This window comes from Lichenostomus cassidix, chromosome 1, assembly GCF_008360975.1.
Source record: "Lichenostomus cassidix isolate B80296 chromosome 1, HeHo_3.0, whole genome shotgun sequence".
In the NCBI taxonomy this organism is placed as follows: domain Eukaryota; kingdom Metazoa; phylum Chordata; class Aves; order Passeriformes; family Meliphagidae; genus Lichenostomus; species Lichenostomus cassidix.
The window spans coordinates 58,911,271-58,933,759 of NC_139479.1; the positions used below are offsets into that span (position 1 = coordinate 58,911,271).

Here is a 22,489-nt window from a genome sequence, read left to right on the forward strand (position 1 = left end):
ACCCACAGTGTGCTTCCAAAAACATGTGCTGAAACATTTAAAAAACCCCATCTAGATATAAATTATTTAGAAAAAGCTGAGATTAACATCCAATTTTTTTTCAACAGAAACTCATCTTTACAAGCCAAAGGCCTGTGTCCTGAACTGAGACACATATTATGCATAAATCACCTAATCATGCCTATCTTAAATGTTCATTACATGAGGAGGTCTCTAAATTGGTACGTTCATAATAAAACTGGCTAATGGTTCTCTGTGTGTATATGTGATTATAGTAATGCTGTTGTAGATACAAAGGCTTAGAAGTATAAATAAGGCAAAGAAATATTACCCTTCTTACTTGCAATACCAGGGGATTGGATTTCCTTGCCCAGGAGGAGTCTGTTTATCATAGAAAGTGATTTCTTTCTGTATTTCAGTTTTATTGCTTAAGACACAGCACAGTGACCAGTAAACTAAGGTTTAACACCTTAGTTAAACCTTAGTGGGAAGTATCCCTCAACAAAAAATTTATAAGAAATTATGTCTTATAAGGAGTAAAATTTTCCTCTAATTTTCACTGAAGATTAGCAGATTCCTCCTAGAACCAATAAATTTACAATTGTATTTCCCTGTATATGAGCACTAGTATTAAAAACACCCCAGAACAACCATCCTGTCAGTTACCAGAAAAAAGGCAAACTGGTGGTTTTGGTCAGCTTCCACTTAGGAGATTTAGGCTATACCTATTTCTATTAGCAAGAGCTAAAAACAAACTAGAGAAATATCCATGTTTTCAGCTGCATATGCAATAAAGCTCCCACCTGGAGTGGGTGCCTCTTTTAACATCTACAGCATTTGCACTTCTCAGCTAAAAAATACTCTTTTGGACTGGAGGTTAAGACAAAAGCTGTGCTCTACACATCTTCACAAATTCTTTGCGTAATGTATAGTAGTATTTTCTTTCACAAAACTGTGGTCCTGAATAAGTAATCTCTGTAAGGTGGGGAATGGGAATATTGTAACTTGGAGAGATGAGCACTGGGATCCACTTATAGGCTGCCTTCTAAAACAGTAATACGAAACTCTTTTTCCTAACTGAATATAATCTGAATCTGCTTTTAGCCTTCAAAGGTATGACCACCAGATGTTACCCAGATATTAGCAGGATGGTATTTGGGGTCTAATGTAATGACCTCCCTGTGTTCCTTTACCAGAGAATCTAAGATTACCTGCAGATTGTCCAAGATGACGCGGAGGGACTGAACTTGACGTCGGACTGCTCCAGAGAACCTTTCATAAGTTGATGCATCATATTCACTCATCTGAATCTCTTTCAATCTAAAGCAAAGAACAGGGAGTTAAGAACAGTTTAGGAAACAAGCATATCTTACACTTACTTATGTAAACTAAAAGTTTATTTACTTGGTAACAGGGAAATTCAGACTGCAACAAGCAGAGACAGAAGAGACAAATCAGGGAAGTGGCGTCTACTCTTGTGAATTTTTGACAAGGCAGATGCTCACCAATGTCTATAGGGATTTCATCACATTAAAATTTATAAAGTTACTAATCCTATGACTCTCTCCTAATCTGCTTTAAAGTTTGAGAACCAAATCAGAGGTTCTGAAAAATGTGATCAAATTTGAAAGGTTTTGTTGGCTCAGGTGTTGCTATCTGTACATAAAAGGACCACGAGTGTCTATTCATTACTTCACTGTTGGAGTATTTTAAACATAACCTGATTCATGCTTTAACACAAAGGTTAAGTAAAGACACACTACCAAATCTGTCCTTGAAGACCTACAAATAGTAACTGCCTCCAATACTTAGCTATCTTTGTGCTTCATTAAATGAAGAAACCTTGAAACAAAGAAAGTTTTAAATGAACATTAACAAAAATGTGCTCCCCCACACAGAAAATGAGTCATGTCAGTGAACACTACCCTGTCCAGAGGCATGTAACAGAGCACAACATCTGCACCATGAAAACAGATATATGCTTTCTTTATAAACAAAGATGTGTCCATTTCAAGTTCTGTATCACTCTTTTTAACATCATAGATAAGCAGAACTGGTGAAATTCACAAATGGAATGTAATTACAGAGGTCCAACAGTAAAGAACGAATTAGGGGACAGATGGCTATGCCAGGAGTGTGCACTGTCCAGTATCTGCCATGACCCTCAACATGACTCTCAACATCATGTAGAGAGGCAGCAGTTGTGTATCTGCCCACCCCACCACCCAGCATGTGGCTGGGTTCAGGGCTGAGCTAAAACATATTGGCCTGTCTGTGACCAGCCCATTTCAAACAAGTACTTTGTAACAGAATAATCTCACTCACAGTGTTTCAAAAACACTGATTTTTGAACTGAACTATAAATGGATAATAAAGTATGTGTAGGCTAATTTTATTTCTAATTGCAAGTTTTTATAGCACTGTCACAAGTTAATTGCCTGGATCATAAACTATACCTGAGAACTGCTGTTTAGACTAGCCCTTTAAAGATAATATTAAAATCAAACATCAAATCTTTGTTGTCTCTATCATGATTATATCTTTGTCTATTTGCAATTTTACATAGACATAGTCATTATAGGCAACCATTATTCTTTAGAGGTAAGAAAAGGTAACTTTCAGTGCTGCACATTTAATTTCATGAATCCTGCCAACAGAGCTCAGTATCTTCAAATCTATAAAGGAATAATTTTGTTTCAAACAAAAAGAACCTCACACACCATTTTACTTTGTTGCACTCAATATCAATCCACAATGAAAGGTAGTTCAGAAAAATACAATGAAAAATACTGCATCTATTCCAGAGTAGTTGTTAATTCCTTTCTTGTCAAATAGGGCAATTTAAAATGTTTACCACTAGAAATACTATCTAGCCAGGAAAGCATCAATAACTTCTATATGAAATTTCTCCCTTCCAGATAATCCTGTATAAACAAAGCAGTGAAAGCTGCAGTTTGCCTTAATTTATTTTTGTCAGACTGAGGACTCCAACCTCCCTATTTTCAACTTTTATCTGTTAGTTCCCACAACTATCCAAGTCGTAGAGAATGAACCAAGTCAAACATGGTTTCATAATAGGCTACATTTGCAGTTGGTACATACCAGCCCACTTGGGTTTTTCAGGACACGAATTGATACCTCATGTACAGACACCCAGATTTTACAGGGCACAGCTACACTGCTCCCACAGTGTGCAGCAATACACAGGAATTTCCTGTAGTGCTAATTTAGTAAACATTCACACAGGCAGTAGAAACTCAGCAAAACATGCCAAGTGTGTATATGGACATATGCACAGGCAGTACAGTATCCAAGAACATACATACCAAATGTTTCTATTATGAAGCAGCTCAAAAGCAATTTTGAGCTTTTGGGGGGATGCTTTTTAAAACACAAAATATCAGAGGTTGAGGTTGACTTGAGAATTCAGTTGGTGGAAGAAATCTGCATCTCTGTGCACATTCTGGGAAATAGATGATCAGTAATCACCCATTACATTCCTGCTGGGAAGACCTGTTGTTCATGTTACAGTAGCTGCTGAGGCTTAACAGCTCAAGTCACAGAATCACAACATTCTGAGGTGGAAGGGATCCACAAGGATCATCAAGTCCAACTCTTAAGTGAAGGGCCCATGCAGGGATCAGACCCACAACCCTGGCATTATTAGCACCATGCTCTAACCAGCAGAGATAATCGTCTCACCATCTGGCTACAGATCTTTCGAACAGAAGCAATTTGCTTGCAATGGTCCATTTTGAAAGACACTTGTTAAGGGATGAATTCCTAACATGCAATCTGGATTCATCACAATTCAAAGAAATTTTCATATAATTCATCCCTTTTAAAAAAGATTAACATTCACATCAATCTCCTTCTCCATCTAGCTATGCTTTACTCTATCAAATCACACAGTCATTTTAACAGTGTGGCTTAATTCAATAGAACATCCTATACATCTTGTCCAGAACAGGTAAACATGTGCTGGTAATCTCTGTTAAGTGATAATGAACAGAGTAATGTAGCTGATAAACACAGTTAAGAAAGAAAATTCTTTTCAGCCATATTTTAAATTTTTTTCTGGAAAATGCAAAAGAAAAGAAAGGCTTTCACATTACCTCTGTTTAAAGGCCTTTTCACCCATCTCTCGAGCAGCTCTCTTAACTTCCTCAGGAACAGCATCCTTTTCAGCTTGAGACACTTGGTAAACCCTGTGGCCAGCATCCAGTCGATATGGCCCACCTTTGCCACCTAACCCAGCAGTGTCCCTCCCTCCTAAGATGGTTGAGATAAAAAATCATTAAGAATATACATTTGATAAAAAATAAGAACACATTTTCTTTAAAACTCCCAGTGTCATCTACAGATGTTCCAAAGATGTTGCCAACAATCCCCAGCTGTAACATTTATTGTTACAGGTTAAGGTTTTCAAAACCAAACAGCTATCATGGTAAAGAAGAATTTCCATGGAATAATTGTGTTTATAGTTCCTTGACAACAGGTTCATAATGGTTTTTACCCTGTACAAACAGGACAATAGAACATGTAAATCTTGTACATCTCCAAAAAGCTCCTGGTCCCAGACTCTGTCTACTCTCTAGAATTTGTTGGTTTACACTGCTTCCAAATCACTTTATCTAGTGATCACTATTTTGACCTTTCAGAATTAGGAGGTGCTTTGCCTGTTCTGTGTACCTCTTGCCTACACGACCTAAATTTCTGCAGCTACAGGGACATCTAAGGGAATGGCAAATAACTCAGCCTACTTTCTGTGGCTGCATGCTTCTCATTATCTGGGTGGCCAATAAAAGGAAACAACAAAATATAATTTGAGATCTGCTACATACAGTTTAAGTTACACACTGCAAATTCTTCTTTTCACTGGCAATAAAGTAACCCTGTATTGGGTAAAATAGCTCTAGGCAGAGGATAGCTTTGTACAAAACAGTTTTTGACTGGCACAGCACATCCCTTAGATATCTATCAATGATGTATTGAAAAAAATAACCAATGAAAAACCTGTGCCACCAGCCCACATATTTCCACCAACATGGGGCATGTTGTCTGGATCCACTTTTCCATGTTTGGGGGAACTGACATCCAAACCACTTTCCCTCTCAATGGTTATCTGTAAAAGAGAGAAAGAGTCGTGTCAATCTCTCTTCTAGTAAAGAAAACACTCTAACGACATAATAATAATAACAAGGTACTAGGTGGGCTGAGGAGCTGTAGGACCAGCATTAGTGCCATAACCGCAACATTCCACCTCAGAATAGAGCAGAGTAAAACAGGGCTCCCAAATGGCACATTAGACCCACACCCGAACTAAGACTACTGCCACATCTGAACCACTCTGCATTCTGTTCACATCCACACTAGGAACTGCTTCCTGATAACTGCCCAGCATAATTCAAAATACCCCTGTAGACAGAATAATTCAAACACTTCTGAGAGTATTGTATATCCACAGCACTGCACATTCATTTACACATTTCAGGTGCACCAACTGCAGTTCCACATTCCTTATTGATGGGTAGATTGATGCTCCTTTCATGAACAGGAACTTAAGAGAAATGAGACTCATCAGCAAATGGCCAGTTCAAATGACAGGCTCATGTAATACTCAGCGTCCCTGCCATGACCAAAGAAGTTCTACCATGATGGGTTTTCTAGACCTGTCCGCTGACAGCACTTTCCCCACTGATTCACGGCACAGCTGAACACCCAACAGCTGCCAGGTGGTCAGGGCTGAGTCACTTTGAGCTGGGGCTGGATTTAAGTGGGTGACTGAAAGTAAAAATACTCCTTCCCGTTATGAACTCTGAGTCATGCAATAAATCAATGACTCAAGTGTAAGCTGCCCTTTACTAATCTTCTGTAATTTAGTGCCTCTTCATTTTTTTTTTATTTTTAATGAAACCTAATGACTGAGACGGAAAATTAATATCTCTAACCACTACAAATTAACTTTCTTCTCATCTACCATATCACATTTAATTCTCCAATGAATTTATGTGTCCCAATAACTACAATTTATTGCCTTCTCAGAAGTTCACTGGCATTATCAAGGTTTTCACTGTAGAGCACCTTAATCCTTGAATTCACTGTCTTGCAGACAACTCCACGCTGACATGAATTCCACACATGTTTTTGAACTGAAAACATGTGCTCTAACAACACTGTCCTGGCAGCTATTCAAAACATCATTTTCTTTTCCTTTACAGAATTTATATCTATTCAAAGAGGTACAATACATCTTCTATGAACCATGTCATTAGTGTAAAATCAAGATCTAATCTGATAAATTACATTCGTTTAACATTTGTATAGGAAGAAACACGTAACCACAACAGCATGTTACCCTTAGGGTTATATACTTTACTGGTTTAAGAGATTTCCTCCAAAATAAACTGTTTTGGCATAACTGGTAGATTTAAAAACTCTCAGAAACATGGGCTAACAAAAATCACTGAACTTAGTTTAAAACAAAATTAAAAACCAAAATGTTAGTGTCAGACTCACGAATCAAAACAAAATATTATTCTGTAATGAATAATATTATTCTGTAACAAGAAACATGAAATAATGCAAAAATTTTAAATGTTCATGCTTCTGCATTCCTTCTGCAAAAAGAATCTCTTTGAAACAACCATAACCAGTGATGCAAATGTCATATTCTATTTTTGTCAAGTTATTCCATTGAAAAATTCCACTAAACATTTTGAAATACATGCATTGTTTAAATCTTAAGTGAAAAGGTCTGTAGACAAAAGAGCTTTGTTGCTCATATATGTTTCTCACGTATAAGTTGTTCACAAATAGTGTTTCTAGTACACATGCACTAAACAAGCTCCTAACATAAACTTATTTTACAATAGTGTTGATCCGATTAAAGCAGGTATTTGTAATTTTGAAATGGCACATGGTTAAAAGAAAATTTTCTATCTTATAATATGATTTTTTTTTTTGCTTTCTCTTTTTAAAAGGACACCAAAAATCCAACATTTAATTTGTTAAAATTTTGAAAAAAATTGCTTAAGAAAAAAGAAAATGAGGTGTACAATCTGTCATAGCTTAAGATTGCGAGTTCTTCACTATTTTTCTTTTTATGTATAGTTAATAGCTTAATGGATAAAACAATTGAAAATTCAATGATAGTAGAATAGATCTCCACCATATGTGTAAATGTCATGCCTGTGAATTGCAGCAGTTTCATTAATTTACTTACTTTTTAAGTATCATCTATGCAGACAAAAGGTAGTAGAACTTCGCTAATTCTGAACAATTTAACAACCAACCATTTTTATCAGCACTGGTTTGCTGGGATAATTATTTTTTAAATTTACCACATACTTAGATTATATGGTAAATATATGGCATTATATTAACACACTGCCGAATCCTCAGAAGAGAATCTTCTGGATGTGCTTTCCTGTTTTTTCTTTGAGCTCTTAGATAATTCCCCTGGTGACTTGTCAGGCTGTTCTTCCCATTATCATATCCTTGGAATGTAATTTTACAACCAAGAACTTGTCTCTACTCTGGAAAGTGCCTCTATAAACTAGAAGTTAGACAACCAAATATCTATATTAGAATTGAAGATATATTTTATTAATAAATAAACAGTAAATCACTGAACCTTGACATGAAATCAGAGGGAGGATGAGGAAAAAACTGAAGCGAAAAACTTTCAGACAATGATACATTCTTCAGCATGACTAATAGAAAGAGGTGGAAGAGCCATAGGTAAGTCACCCCTCCAAGGACTGAAGGAATCCTTGACATTAAAAACTATTGGAAAGGTAGATTTAAGGGGCAGGATCCAAAACTGGATGGATTAGGAACCTGAGAAACTGAAGAATACTCAGCAGAAAATATCTAGCTTGTCTGGATTGAGAACGAAGAAAGAAAAACAAGTCCTAAAAGTAGAGAAAGAACTCAAACAAATTTAAAATCCACAGTAGCTTTTCCAAGCTTGTCTGATTGTAATTTCTAAAATAAGTTTTCTATTACTGTTATGATGGGTATTTTTTCAAAGATATAAATAATTTCACTGCTCAAAAGTTGACCTGTCCCCTCCCGAATATCTTCTGTTTTGAATCTACTGCAAGACTTCTATGAACTTTGTTTCTTTCAGCAAGAGTTTTGACTAATCACCCCTTCTTGAGAGAAATCTGTGCTCTTCCTAGCCACACATGCACTGAAAGACACTATTCATTACTGCATCATTGTGCAGATTCCATACTGCCTGGCGTGCATATTATGGATTTGTGAAACAACATATGAATTCAGTATAGCAGCCTTGAGCTCCAGCTATGAGGCATGGGTCAGAGTAGAATAGCTGGAAAAACTGAAATTTTCCTTCTGAAAGTTCCTTTTGATATCCAAAATAATTATTTCCAAAACATTCAAGGCACACGTTTCAATTGTAAATTATCTAAACTTGTTTATACATACTGGCGATTCACAATCAGAGTGTGAAAGCACTTTTCTCTGTTTGGGCAGATTTTTCTTTAAAGTCCTAATCACACAAGAAGCACAACTGCCATCCTCTCCTGAGATACACAATTCTTATTTTATTCTCTGTAGAGTCCAAATTGTCAGTATTCATCAATGATCTTAGTCCCTGGTTTCAAATACTTTTGTTCTCTCTTTTTTTTTTTTTTTTTGGACGATCCCATATTCTCAGGCACTTATAACAATAGGTAATGGGTTGATTCAGAAGAACTTTGTGATGCAGGCTCTGTAGGTCTTCCAAAGTCAATGGAGTGAACAAAAATTTTGTGTGAGAAGAATATGAATACTTCAGGTCACAAAGATGCCACAGAAATGTGCTTTTCTTAAGGGGCAATGGTATGAAAGAAGTGCTTAAGAAAAAGGGAAATTAATAAACAACAAATACCACAACTTGTTAATGCTTTGACTTAATTTTCTGGTCCTGTCTCTTACACATCCATTAAATCCTGACAGTAAGGTCAGCCAGGTAGAAACAGAACTAAACACTGATTTTACATTCAGTGAGAATACATGGTATCTGAACAACTTGCTCTAGGATCAGCTCCTTCTGAGAAATACAAATGTATGCCCTGATGGTTTTACACGGTTACACTTAATTTATTATTTTTTCTGGCAACACTGGGATTCTAAGAGAGAATTGCATAAGGAAAACTAATACAAACACATTCTGTTTGGAAACTAAGTGATCTTATCACTTAGTGTAATTACTTCATGTAATAATGTCAGGAAGATAAAGAGGGTCAAAGAAACCAGTTACATGATTTACCACACTCAACCACACAGTGAAACCAGGTGCCACATTTATGCCAAACAGCCATTAAACACATACCAATCTGTAATAGTGGCCAGTGTGAAGACGAGTCAAAGGCTGGTAGTTTTGTCGAGACTTCAGCTGGTCAGACAAACTATGGTATATTGTGTACTAAACAAATCTTAACTACTTTTGGAAGTGAATCTAGAACCACATTCATGCCAGTTAAGTGAATGTGGGATTGAATTCCATTGAATTCTGATGTGAAATAATCTAATTTAATAACACTAACCCCAGGGGAGTAAGGAAGCACTGGCATACTTTTGACACTTTTATAATCCCTCAGTAAGAGACAGAAGCTGTATTTGTTGAGGATCACACAGCTGACCCAGACACACTGTGCATTGCCCCTACAAGACACTGTCACAGCTATGGGACGAAAAGAGCTTGCATAAACCTATTAGAAAATAACCCACAATAAAAGCGTGGGAATTATGGTGATGGATGCTGTACTGTACTATTAAAATTATTTATGTACCATACATATCCATATTTCATTATAACATAGGAGTTATTTTCACAATACAGTACTTCCCCTTTGAGTTCAGAATTAATTTTCTTCTAATGTATTGCAAAAAAAATATCTCTGGCTCTCTGAGTAAAACTGACCAAAAGCATTATAAAATTTAGCACGAGCTGATTTCATACGAGTGATCTTAATGACATTTTAGCATCAAGTAACCTTAATCCTACACTGCAACAAAAACTGAGAAGAAAAAAAAATCTTTAAAAAGAAGATTCACCACTCAAAGGCAGTCCCAAGCAGCACAACCATGCACTTCTGTATCTTAACAAGTACTATTCGAATTACACCTGGACTGAATGCATATTAATAACTCTATTTTTAACATGTTTATAATAGTATCCAATGTAATGAGTAAAAGACACTTAGAAAAGTCCACTGAAATGAACATTTCAGTAGACCTTTCACTCAGTTATTCATGTTTCAGAGCATTGACAGCATTCCCCCAAGCATTTTAAGCCATATATCAGCTCCTCATTCTTAAAGTCTGTTACAAATAACTAAAGACTAAAATTCCTCAAGTTGTATTTATTGTGGGGACAGGGAAAGAGAGAGGGAATTTAATCTCCTACTGTCTTGTCTCACTTGATTTTTTCTTTGTTCCTGGGAGGTTCATGCAAGAGATGGAGCCAACAGCTTTCCCTGTCCCAACCTCCATTCCAGTTACGTAAAAAGCTGACTCTCTAAAACATGGGGCAGAACACCTACCTTAGACTTAACTGCTGGCAGAAAGAGAACTCATGGTCACAGGTTAGTAAATACCTTTTAGAATTTGTAAGCATAAGTCTGACAAGCTTGAAAATATTTCTAGCTTTGAATAGAAAAGTAATCAATGAGTGGCAGCTTCCAGTAAAATGTGAAGGAGTTTCTCCTTAATGCTGACTGGGATGCAACTGGGATCTACATAATTTTTTTTGGTTGTAGATATTCATGCCATCCTACCCTGTAACTGACACTGCAATGATGCAAATTGGCTAGAGAGTGGATGGTATTTTAATATAGCAGCTTACTTTTGTATTCTGACAGGGTTAACTTCATTAAAATTCCTGAAGGGCGCAGGAGGTGTCAGTGCCTCCCATTCAGGACTGCTTGCCAGAAAAGCTCCTTTGTGGGGCTCACAGCAACAAAAGCAAGTTTCTGTCTGAGGACTGGCAAGAAACTCTGGTTTCCAATGGGGGCAAGCTGCCTCATGTACAGGGGAACAGACCTTTCACCTCTTAGTTTTAATTATCTCTGGTCCTGACAGGACAAACTCAAATCTAATCATCTTGCATAAAACACAATGCTTGTTTTAATACTCCAGGTACAAAAAGGGGGAATAAACAGAAAAAACCCACTCTGATTCCAGGCTAACATCCTGCAGGTGTAAAGAGATGTAATTTTTACTTTAAAAAATAGTCTGTATTTCCATTCTTCAAACCTCCCCAAATCAAGTATTTCTTATCCTTTTGGGAATGTTTAAGCAGAGCTGGGCATTCCTTACAGGCTTTCACATCTTCATAATAGAAATAAATGGAATTCCTCCTTGTTGCATGTGGTGACGAGGAACCAACCTCTCTACTAAGCCCTTTTAAGCATTCAGAGGATGGTTCCACATAGAACACATTTACAGTATTTACAGCTGTCAAGAACATTTATGTAGGAAAATCTATAAAAACAAAATGTTAAGGTGTCCAAATATTGTTTTCACAAGCACTTATTCTAGTATTAATAATAACACTGCATTATTGGGTGTTTCTTACTGTTGATCAGAAGAAAATTGGGAAAAGAATGCATGCGCTACGATTTGAGGTACAATACAATTCATACTATTGAGGTGCTTAGTTCAATGTAAATTAAGAAGGCATGCATTAGCTTAATTAGTTGCATGATTAGACTGTCCTGGAAAGTAGGCAGATGCAGGCTGGCAAGATGTCATTCTTCATTTACTCATTTTACCATAAAGGAAAGAACCCTTCCAAGATCCAAATTAGAATATATTCACTCTTACCATAATGTAGCTGAGATGGAAGGAAAGAGTTAATCTGATATTTTACCCTTTCATTAACACAAAACATATTAAACAGGGCAGTTTATAGTCAATGAAGAATATGGGTTACTTTCCATAGAAGGCATTAAATTATTGCTGAAAAACATTAGTCATATGAATATAAATCCACTAGAAACACTACGAAGTTAAAATATTTTAACTTGCTTTCTTCATTATTGCTGTGGATAAAGATTAAGCATGTATCAGAAGAATATTGCAGGAAAAGAAGCGACAACCTTGTAGATTTTTGCCTTATGGGTGATTTGGGAGATGGTAATTTCTTCATCAAAATCAGTGCAAAAACTGTTTTCACTCATACATTATTATGAAAAAGATTGACTGTAACAAAACACAACTGTACTACATGTGAAAAATATATTAAGTAATCCATCCCACAGTGGCACAAAGGATTAGGAAATGTATTCCATGGAATGCAGAATGTATTTCTGCAGATGTGCAAAAGACTGATTTTTCCGTGAAACAAAATAATTGTTTTCTTTTATTCCTGAGCTTCTCCAACCTTAAGTCCTCAGTATTACCCTAGGCTGCATTTAACAGGTCACAAGAACACACTTTCCCCCAACACATTCTTTATCAGCAGCATGAATATATGCATTACATTCTCAAAGAGCATATAACAGTCAGGAAAATCAAAGGCTAACCTGCCTCCTCCATGGTGCTTTTACCATAAAACTGATTTTACTAAAGAGAGAAAAAAAATTTTTATCATCTACTTACACAAACTAGTGAGAGAAAGGCATAAACAGGCAAAACCACCTCTAATGGCTTCTATTATGTTCACTTGTACTGTATCATGTACAGCTTTTTTCTATGTACTAAAAATTAATAGAGTAACTTCTGTTCAAAACAACAGCACAAAATTGAGTCCACAGCTAATTTTCCACAGAAAAGAATATTCAGTCTTAGACAAGACAATAAAAATAAGTGAAATACATTCTGTTTCTTCAACTGTATCCTGAAATGAAAAAAAAATTTCTCACACTGCAGTATAAAACTTGTATTCTTTGTTAATTTGACTTCATTTTAATTTTCTCTCTTGTCTATAAAACTTTGCAACAGTTCAAAATGAACTAATGAAGCTTCATGCATCATCTGACTCCTGTGAACATTCAATTCTAAAATTAGCTTTTAAAATTCATGCAGGCATTAAGCTTCTGTCTTGAATACCAAAACTGCTGAAAGCCTCATAACTTTGATGGCACTTTAGAAAAGTGAATTTGGATAGAGAAGAGGTGGAGATTTGGAGTGTAACTTATAAAAAGGTGTATCTGGCTTGCAAATGGAGTTTATATACACCAGCTAAAAAAATCAAACCACTCTATAAAATGCTGCTGTGGGCCCTTTTTTGAACTAAATGCTGTCACTCTAAGAACCAACTCAGAAACTGCACAGTAGATGCATTAGAGTATTTTGCCCACAAATATACACCCGGTGGCATAAAAGCTGGATAAACTAAACAAAGGAATGAGAGAATATAATACATTTATTTCACTTAATGGATCTTCTGCTATGTAAACACCTGTGTAAAGCCCATTTTCCTCTGTCATAATTTAAAATTCCCATGTCAATTCTATTCAACTAGAAGATGTGAGGTCATCCTCCTTTTAGTATTCTAATCCACTACAAAATATATCAGAGCAGACAGATAATGTCTAGCTTGGATATTTATCATGACTACTACACACCTTCTAGCATCAATGAACTCAAAAAATGCTGAATTTAGTTTCTTCTGGAGTACTGTGAACAATCAACAGCTAGAAAGATGGGGTAAGTGAACACATTATGTCAGTTTGGAGTGGTCCAGACTGAAAACTACAGGGTAATAAGGAAGTTGAAAAAAATCACATGTGGAAGCAGAAAAGCCTGATTTTCTGTACACCTAGAGCCTTGTCAACTCTGTCCTTAAGAAGCAGAAGTTATTAAATATCTACTACATTGTCTTCTTTTCTAAAGGAAAACTCTTATATTTGGCATAACTGTAACATATCAGGTTATTCAAATTTTCCCTATATTTGTCCTTCCACTAATCAGGGAACAACTTTCATAAAGGCAGAATTATTAGTATGCATTTGTCTCGCTGGGACAGCAGGATTTCACTGGTGTTAGGAGCTCCAACCTTTATGTCAGCAATGCTCACTGCTGCAGATTTTTTGAGATCTGCAAGACAGCATGTTGAGGTGATAATATTTCCTCCCATGAAAACTCTGGGCTTCTACAGGAAGGTCAGAGGAAGAAAGGGGGACTTGGTGCTGGATCAGTCAGCTCTAATAAAAAGTTAAAGTTATTTACCTCCTGCTCTTTCTCTGTCTGCTCTAATTAGACTGGAAGATCTCTTTAGGAAAGGGAATGTATTTTAGATATGTTTGCACCAGGCTTCCAACAAGGGCCTCATGCAAGCTGAGGACATTTATATTAAAAAAGGTACCTGACAGAGAACCAATGATCTTTATCTGAGTTGCATTATCCCATAAATACTTCTGGAGATATAAATTTATTTAGCTCTGTGAGTTTGCAGCTTTCCAGTCTCATGCTTCCCCATACTCAGATGCCTTCCTTCAAAGGGCAGTATGCAGCTGCTAGTCTTCAGCTGAATAAATAATATGGTCCAGGAAGAGGTCACAGACCTAAAGTGTATATTTGGCTCATGGATCTCAAAAGTGGACTATTGACTAGATAACTCTGTAATCTGCAGTATTTAAAGATTTTCAGGATCCCGTGCTGGACTGCAGAACGCCATGATATGGTTATTCCAAACTTACAGAAACTCCCCACTGAATATATTTCTCACAATTCACGGGGTTTGCACCGACAGCATTTAAAAGTTGAGGGAAATCACTGTTTATTAGCCCACTGATGCCCTCATGTGGTCAGAAAGACTGCTCGGTCTAAAGTAAAAAATAGAGAACAGGGGTGGTGGTGGGAAGAAGGACCAGCCACTCATGCTAAAGGTCAGGATTTTGTCTCCATTCAAGAACTGCAGCTTTGCCCAGTTCAGTCTTAACTTCAGGAAAAGGCTGGATTTTTGTAAATTTGGATGTTATAAAGTACAGTGTCACTTTTAGTTGCATGGAATACAAATGGAATAAATGAGACTATTCAAGGAAGGGAATGAGATGATCATTATCCAAATCAACTTCCAGTTCTTGCTCATTATGAAATACAGTCCCTGAGGGACTGGCTACTTGCAAAGTCATGACCATCTCTTCAGGTAACTCTAATTCAAGGGAACCAGTACCCAGGTATGACAACTGGGGAAAAACAGTAAGAGTTTTTTTTTGTGTGTGTGTGTGTGTGTGTGTGTGCATATATATATACATGTATCACTGTGCAAATATACTCATATACACACTCAACTGCATATGCACACCCCCCACCTAATTTAACATGATTGGGCTTCTTTTAACTTCAACAGAAAATGTGACATTTCTGGCGTTCTGATTACTTCAGAAATGTACTCAACTTTGACTCTAGTTCAACACAAGCTTTACTTGAAGTATAGTTAGGATATGAACACATTTTAAATATATTTCTAATGATGGAACTGGCATCCCATAATAGCTACTTACCATTTGCCTTTGCCCTAATCAGTTCTAAAGGTTAAGTGATGGCTTGCAGAAGAAAGTCTGAACGTTGGGGATTACTACCTGAGTGCTGCTGAACTCATGAAAATGCTTTTATAGCAAAAAACCCTTGCATCATGGGTGATTTGAGCAGTTACATGAAAAAAACTATCAGTGATGAACCATACACGTTGCTCTTTTACATTACTGACATGAACCATATGTTTGTATCTGCTAGCTGTTCATAGGTCAAAGAATAGTTTACGTGTTCTAATTTTTGAGTGCTGCTAGAAGACTGTGAAGACAGACATTTAAATCTGAGAAAAATATTCATTTATTGCATTTTTTGAGTTTTGCTGAATATGCCTATACTCAGCTAAGCATGTTACAACCTCAAGCAATCTAGAGTTGACATTTGTTGTCTTTGATGGCTGCCCTGAATTTATAAATGTTTCTTTTCCCAATTTAAGGTATGTTTGTACTGACTGCAGCATTCAAGGAGTTTCAGACTATTTAAGATAGCAACATGAAGTGTGTCACTATGGGTGTATAATGCATTTATGCCTCTGACACTGCAGTGTAGACATACTGCATGAACTTGAACAGGTGACCTGCCTTCCTTAAGTCTCAGTTTCCTCCTCTGGAAAGCAATGACAATGCTCCCTGGCCTCGGGTGTTGCAATCACTATATATTCAAAAGTTTAGGGGTTTGTAAAGGGAACCAGCTGTGGATGGATGAAGTACTTCTTTATCACTTCTCCATGTAGGTAGTTACAGTGATTCATGCTTTGTGGAAACAATGTATCAGTAAAATGTTAACTAGCACCAGCAGAAACCAAGAGCATGCATCGCGAATTGCTGAGAAAAGAAATCATTATTTCAGGTAAGAACATTCCTTTTGGACAGAGAACTATTCTCTCAGCCAGTTTCACAGGGCAGAAGAAGAGGAAAGAAAATCCCAAAAAACTTAACCTAAAGCCTTCCCTATTCTTACATACATTTCATTCATATCTCCTTTCAGTGCCAATGCCCAGAACACATCCCCAGAGTATATATACAAGTCATGCTGAGCTGTGCTCCTCTAGGACCTCTGCTAAGGGAATGACTCTGGGACAATACTAAAGGAATCTCTCCACACCGCTGCAGAACTGTCTCTGGTGAATTTATTGTTCAAGCCACTGGCAAGAGGCAAAGACAGATTTTTTTTCCTCATTCATGTGTTTTTCTAGATTCATTCCACCATCTCTGTTTTGTGATGCTGTGAACACTAATGTAATGTAACTGTTCAGCTGTCTTTTTGCTAGAAAATAGACTGATCACGTGAAGTCACAAAAGCAAAGTGAGGAAAAATGGGAGAAAACATCTTCAGGCTGCTCCTTGTCTTTGTAAGGGCCTGGTTTCATACTAAGGTGTCAGTGTCTCTCTCACATGCTTCTTTTGGATTGACACACATACAGAGAAGTATACGATTTTTTAAGCTGAGTGTTGCCCATCAGTCTGCACACTAGAGAGCTGGGCTGATATAGTTATTGTATTATTCAGGTTCTACACAGCACATGCATTTGCTAATGGGTAAATGTACTTTATCTATTTTTAAACAGCTGCTAACAGCAAAGCTGGTGTCCACTCAATTCACACGTGCTGTATCTTTGCTCTGTTCAATCCTACACTATGTGATCTTGACTGTGACCATATTGGCTGAACCTGAATCATTTAGGAAAACTGAGTTCTCATTGGAGACATAACCTGAGCCAAATGTTTCAGATTTTTAAGTTTCTCAGGACAAACACATGTTACACAGAACGCTTATATAAAGTGAGGCTCTGTCATAGGCCAAAGAGACATAAGCAATATCCATACTTAAGGAAGAAGTGTACTGTAAAACAGGCAGGTCTTGACCTATAAGATCTGGTATGTACCAGGAAACTGTGACCCTGTTTTAGGACAGCAGAAAGATGGGAAAATGGAAAGAAGCCTCTTTTTTTTTCTTGCTAACTATTCACTTAGATGTAAGTATGAATTAATTTCCAACTAAGTACCTGACTGTTTATGAGGAAGGCTTCCAGTATTGAAAATGAGAGAGAAGAGTCCATACGAAATCAAAATAGTTACAATCATGACCACTTCATTCATTAGGCTTTTATATTCAGCCACAAACAGAGGGCACCACTGCAATTTCAAAAACCCATCTCATGCATGTAGGAGATGATACAACTACTGCAGGTTCCACAAATACATCAACCAACAGACACCAAACCCCCCCCCACCCAAATAAACCCCTAAAAAATCTTTGTTTACAAGATTTTTTTTTTTTAAACAGTTAGATCACTTCTTTGAATGATCTTGGTACAGAGATAATAGCAGAACATTCTCGGATTCGGGATGTCACTTGGCATGGTGATATTACCTAGGTAGAGAGTACACCTGGATTTCAAAAAATGTTGTGAATTGAAATTCGAGGTCAGATATATATATTAGCATAAACTAGATGACAAAGCTTTTACAATCTTTGACTAAGTATATTTTTATGCACTCTACAGGTTTGGGTATGTCCTGGGACTTCTGAAAACCAGCATTCTGAGTACAGTCTTGACATAGCATAAAACATTTTGGACAACGGTCTACAGCAGGAGAACCCTAAGTGGAATAAATACAGAAATAAATGTCTGTACTAATAGTCACAGATAAATGCTTTAACATCTGTTGAAATACCTATAAATGATGCGCCTTTTAATTATTTTTATCTAAGCACTGTACTTTATCTAAATCAGACATACCACTAAATAATGCTTACTGAAAGACAATATCTGAACTATATCAGAATGTAATCAGTGCTGTGCTATTTAATTTACATCAATAACCCTTTCATGAAAAAAAGTAACACAAGCTTATCAATGTCTGCCTATTGCCATGAAACTTCTAGGGCAGGATTTTAAAAATAGTCTTCCAAATTCTCTTCAGGCATTTGATAATGAAGTGACCTTGCTGTCAGAGACACCAACGAGCGAAAAAGCTTAACAATTTTTTGAGTAGAGTTCACAGCTTTAGAAAATACAGCATTTTGTTTAGATTTTGTATTTTAGGCACTCCGATTTAATAATGTCAGAATACTGTAGTATTATTTCAAGATTAAAACTTCAATAAATGACACAAAATTCTGACCTGCCTGTATAAATGCAGGTTTACGTAAACACATACCATATTTTGATAACCTAATTTGGTAGCCTCAAGACTTCAGCAGTTTGAACTCTGCTGAGTATGTCAACAGTCAAAATAAATGTTGACTGTTTTGAAGATTGCCACAAATTATATCAAGGGAGCCTAATTACTGATTACAAGTGGAGCAGCTGTTTGTTTTCCTCTGTTTCATTGCCTATGTATATCCAGCCTCCTTCTCAGAGCTAATGTGTTTGTGACAGCAAAAATGCAGTCCTAGAAGATAGTACCAATAGTTCCAACTGAAGCCTGGTTGAAGATTTGATTCCAGATCTTTGAAACTATATTTATATTGAAAGCCCTCTTAATTCTTTTTTCTTTAAAGGGTCAGGAAAATTCAAAGAGTTTGTGTGCGTTTCTGCAGATCAGTGGTTCCCAATCACCAAGACAGGTCTCATATTTGTCTAAGAACATCATCACAAAAGGATAATAAGCTTGGCTAAGCCTGTGGAAGCTTTGTGGGATGCAACAATGGCAGTGTTTAGAGAAGGGGAGATTGGAGGTGAGTGGATGATAAGTGTAACACTGACAATTCTCTTAAGTGAGTTTCTGCTACAAGATGATTGGGAATGGTGGGTTTAGTCAAAGAATTAAAGATACCTCATTAGACTCCAAGTTACTTCACACAAGCATGCACACAAAACATTACACAAAAGGAGGTGATTTTCATACATTTGAATGAATAGATCAATACATGGCTGCAAAATTTGTCCAGTTTTGCAAAAATAGGTATCAGGAAATATTTACCTGCAGCATTCTTAGCAAAGTAATTGTCCCTAGATCAGGAGACAAGTTCTTGCTATGCTCAATTACACAGGGAATCTACATGAATATGTTTTTAAGCTAATAGGATCCTTTCATTTCCAGAAAGGAATGCTTTAATAAAGTATTGCTTTTATGTCTAGGCGTATTGAAAAATTAAGTGGGAAAGGTGAAGGCCTTCATAGCCAATTAACAAAGTACACAGTTTACACAGCCACTACATATCTATTATCTTATTGGAGATTACATAAAATAAAAGACCTAATTTATTTCTTATTGCTGTGCAATGCCTTTGTAAACAAAGCTTCTTGGGTCTCATTATCTTTCCATTTAAAGCAAAGCAAAATACCAAAGCAGGGAAACAGGTTGGTGACAATCATGCAAGTCAGAAGATCACATAGGAGGCTTTGTTCCAGCCCTTTACCACAAATCAAACAGCATGTTGCTCCAGTTCTGACAAATCACTGGTTTGACACAGGAAAAAAGAAAGACACTCTAAGTGGACTTTACCTTAGGAATGTGCCTAGTAGAGAGGCAGGCTGTTAGTGGAGAGAAATTCTACAACAGATGTTGAAAACTGCTTTGTGACTGTTGGAAAATTTCTTAGCCTTCTTTAAAATGGCTACTGGAGATTACTGGTTAAATGACTCAAATTTTCTTATCGTGTGTACTTTCCAAGCCAGTATTGTCTAGCAATTAGTTGGCTATTATTAACAATATAGTAATATTGTTGAATGAAATTACAAGTTATTAAAAAAAAAAGAAAAAATCTATTAAAACTAGTCAAACTCTCCGGGCTGCTGTAAATGGACTATATCTGACCATAAGATGGTGCTAGTGCTACTGCACTGGCAATGAACATGGCACTGGCAAAGCCACACGTGTCAAGCACAAAGGTGCTACTGGGTAACAGTTTCCCTTTCTCATGACTTCTATGAATGGCATTTTCTGAGGTTCAATAACAAGAGCATGTCAGTTTTTGCCCAAATCCCTGTAACTGCAGAACACCTTGTAGAAAGGGAGCTAGGAGTGGGAAAAGAAAGTAAAGGATGTTTTGGCCTAGTACATGTCATTCACAAAAAAACCCAACCAAAACCAGAGAGATCTAATTAAGAATAGACTCAATCTGTTTTCCCATGCTAATTAAAGATGCAATTGAACAGTCCGAAACGTCCCCTCCATGTTGAGTGATGATCACACATATTAGCCAGTACATTACCACTCGTGTATCCATACATACATGCACACACACCATACATGTATATATTGTGCATTTTCAGCATCTACCTAAGCATTCCACATGAGAACATGGCTGGATGAAGATACGTGCAACTCTGATCAGCTGGGAAAAATGTCAAGATTAGCCAAAGGCTCTACTGTGAACTCAAGGCATTTTTAACCTAGGTTTCAAGTTTCTTTTTCGAAGTAAAACCACAGTATTTTTTCCAAGCATTTGAACTCTGGAAAAGCATATATTTTTCTTAAAAATTAATTTCATTATTCTACATTTTGAAAGTTACAGTTAAAAATCAGCAGGAGATAATGAATTTATTTGCATTTAATTGCACTGGAAGTTGGCAAAAATACAAACAGTGTAAGACAAAGAGCTTGTCAGTAACCATAACTACAGGGGTTACAAAAAGTTTTTAAATTAAGCTATTGTGCCTCTTTTTTTCGGAGAAGAAGTCTATTAAATTTTTCTCACCGTTGTATTTCTACTTCACAGTGTTTTTCAACTCAGTTTTCCCTTCAGCTCCTTTCCCAGCTGAAAACTCATCCATAGCTCATCTTGTTAAATGTTTTTCAGCTCAGCTTTGTGAAGTCCTACCTGCACAGGACGACCATCTTCCTGGCCAATCATGTTCCTCCAGTCCTGCAGTGACCGCTGGAGGCTGTCCAGCCCAGTCTCCCAAAGCCTCACACCTCCTCCCATGTCCACAGTAACCAAACCTACTTTGCCCAGCGGTGCCAGCAGGGCATCAGCATCTGAGATCTTAGAAAGCCAAGATGTATATGGAGAGAGAAACTGGGACCTGAAAAACAAGAATTAATGTGATTTTTCTTGAAGCTGCAATTAAAAGGGGGATGAGTATTTCTGCAGTTAAGGTGACAATTAAATGAAATTACATCCTCATTTCATGAGAAACTATAACTGAGCCCTGCAGACCCACTATTTTATGTGAGACTTTCCACCTACTGAAACTGGACATAACCAACAGATACCTGACTACATAAGAAGCAATATAAAAAACCAAGCTGAAAGGTAATATATTGCCAAAACCACTGCTGCAGTTTAGATACACTGCTGCATCTAATCTATGTAGAAATAGTCTGTCTTAAGAACAAGAACTATTAAGAATATGAAAAATGTAAAAAGATGCTACAGAAAAATATAAAACTAAAAATGAAATAGGAGAGAACATGATCTGGGCACTGAGGAAAATACAGTTCCATCAAATTAGTGTAACACCTTTCTCTAGTGCTTTAATAAAATATTAATATTTAAATATTCATTTAACAATGGCACAGCTTTATGGACAGAGAATCTTACCACTTTTTAAACAGGCAACTTGCTTACAAAAACCTAATGCCTAAAGAGAGGGCCTAGTAAGTACATATCATGGAGGAAATTTAGATAATGTAGGAAAGATTCTGTGCATTCTTCAGTATTGTTAATTACATGCACGAATGACTTGGCAACCTGCACTAATGCTAAAATTAATAATTTTCAAGAATATAAGAAGGAGCGACAGTTACTCTGCTATCTATGCCAGAAGGAAAAAAGGTTGTTAGATTTTAGCAGAGAACTATTCATATATAAATAAATATATATATATATATAATGAAAACTCATTTTACTTATCAGTTCTTACTGTAGGACATTTTTAAATCAGAATTTCTGATCAGATCTGCCATACACAGCTTAAATCTTAATGCCAAGTTAAGGGTCATGATGTTGAAATATGGCTTTGTAATTTCTCTTATTTCCTATAAAAATCCTAGTGAAAAATAAAGTGATTCCTTACTATTTTTATGCTAATGTCTTTAATTTT

General features: G+C 36.6%; 1 protein-coding gene across 2 annotated transcripts in view; it reads right to left on the minus strand.

Moving 5' to 3' along the window:
• VWA8 (von Willebrand factor A domain containing 8) overlaps positions 1–22,489 on the minus strand; it is a 176,651-nt gene that overhangs the window by 17,283 nt on the left and 136,879 nt on the right. For both annotated transcript variants that reach the window (XM_085059145.1, XM_085059135.1), the window contains exons 37-40: positions 21,265–21,469; positions 5,017–5,125; positions 4,116–4,272; positions 1,212–1,320 (exon numbers count right to left, since the gene is read on the minus strand). In XM_085059145.1, coding sequence (XP_084915271.1) covers positions 1,212–1,320; positions 4,116–4,272; positions 5,017–5,125; positions 21,265–21,469 — 580 coding nt within the window. The remainder of the gene's footprint in view (positions 1–1,211; positions 1,321–4,115; positions 4,273–5,016; positions 5,126–21,264; positions 21,470–22,489) is intronic.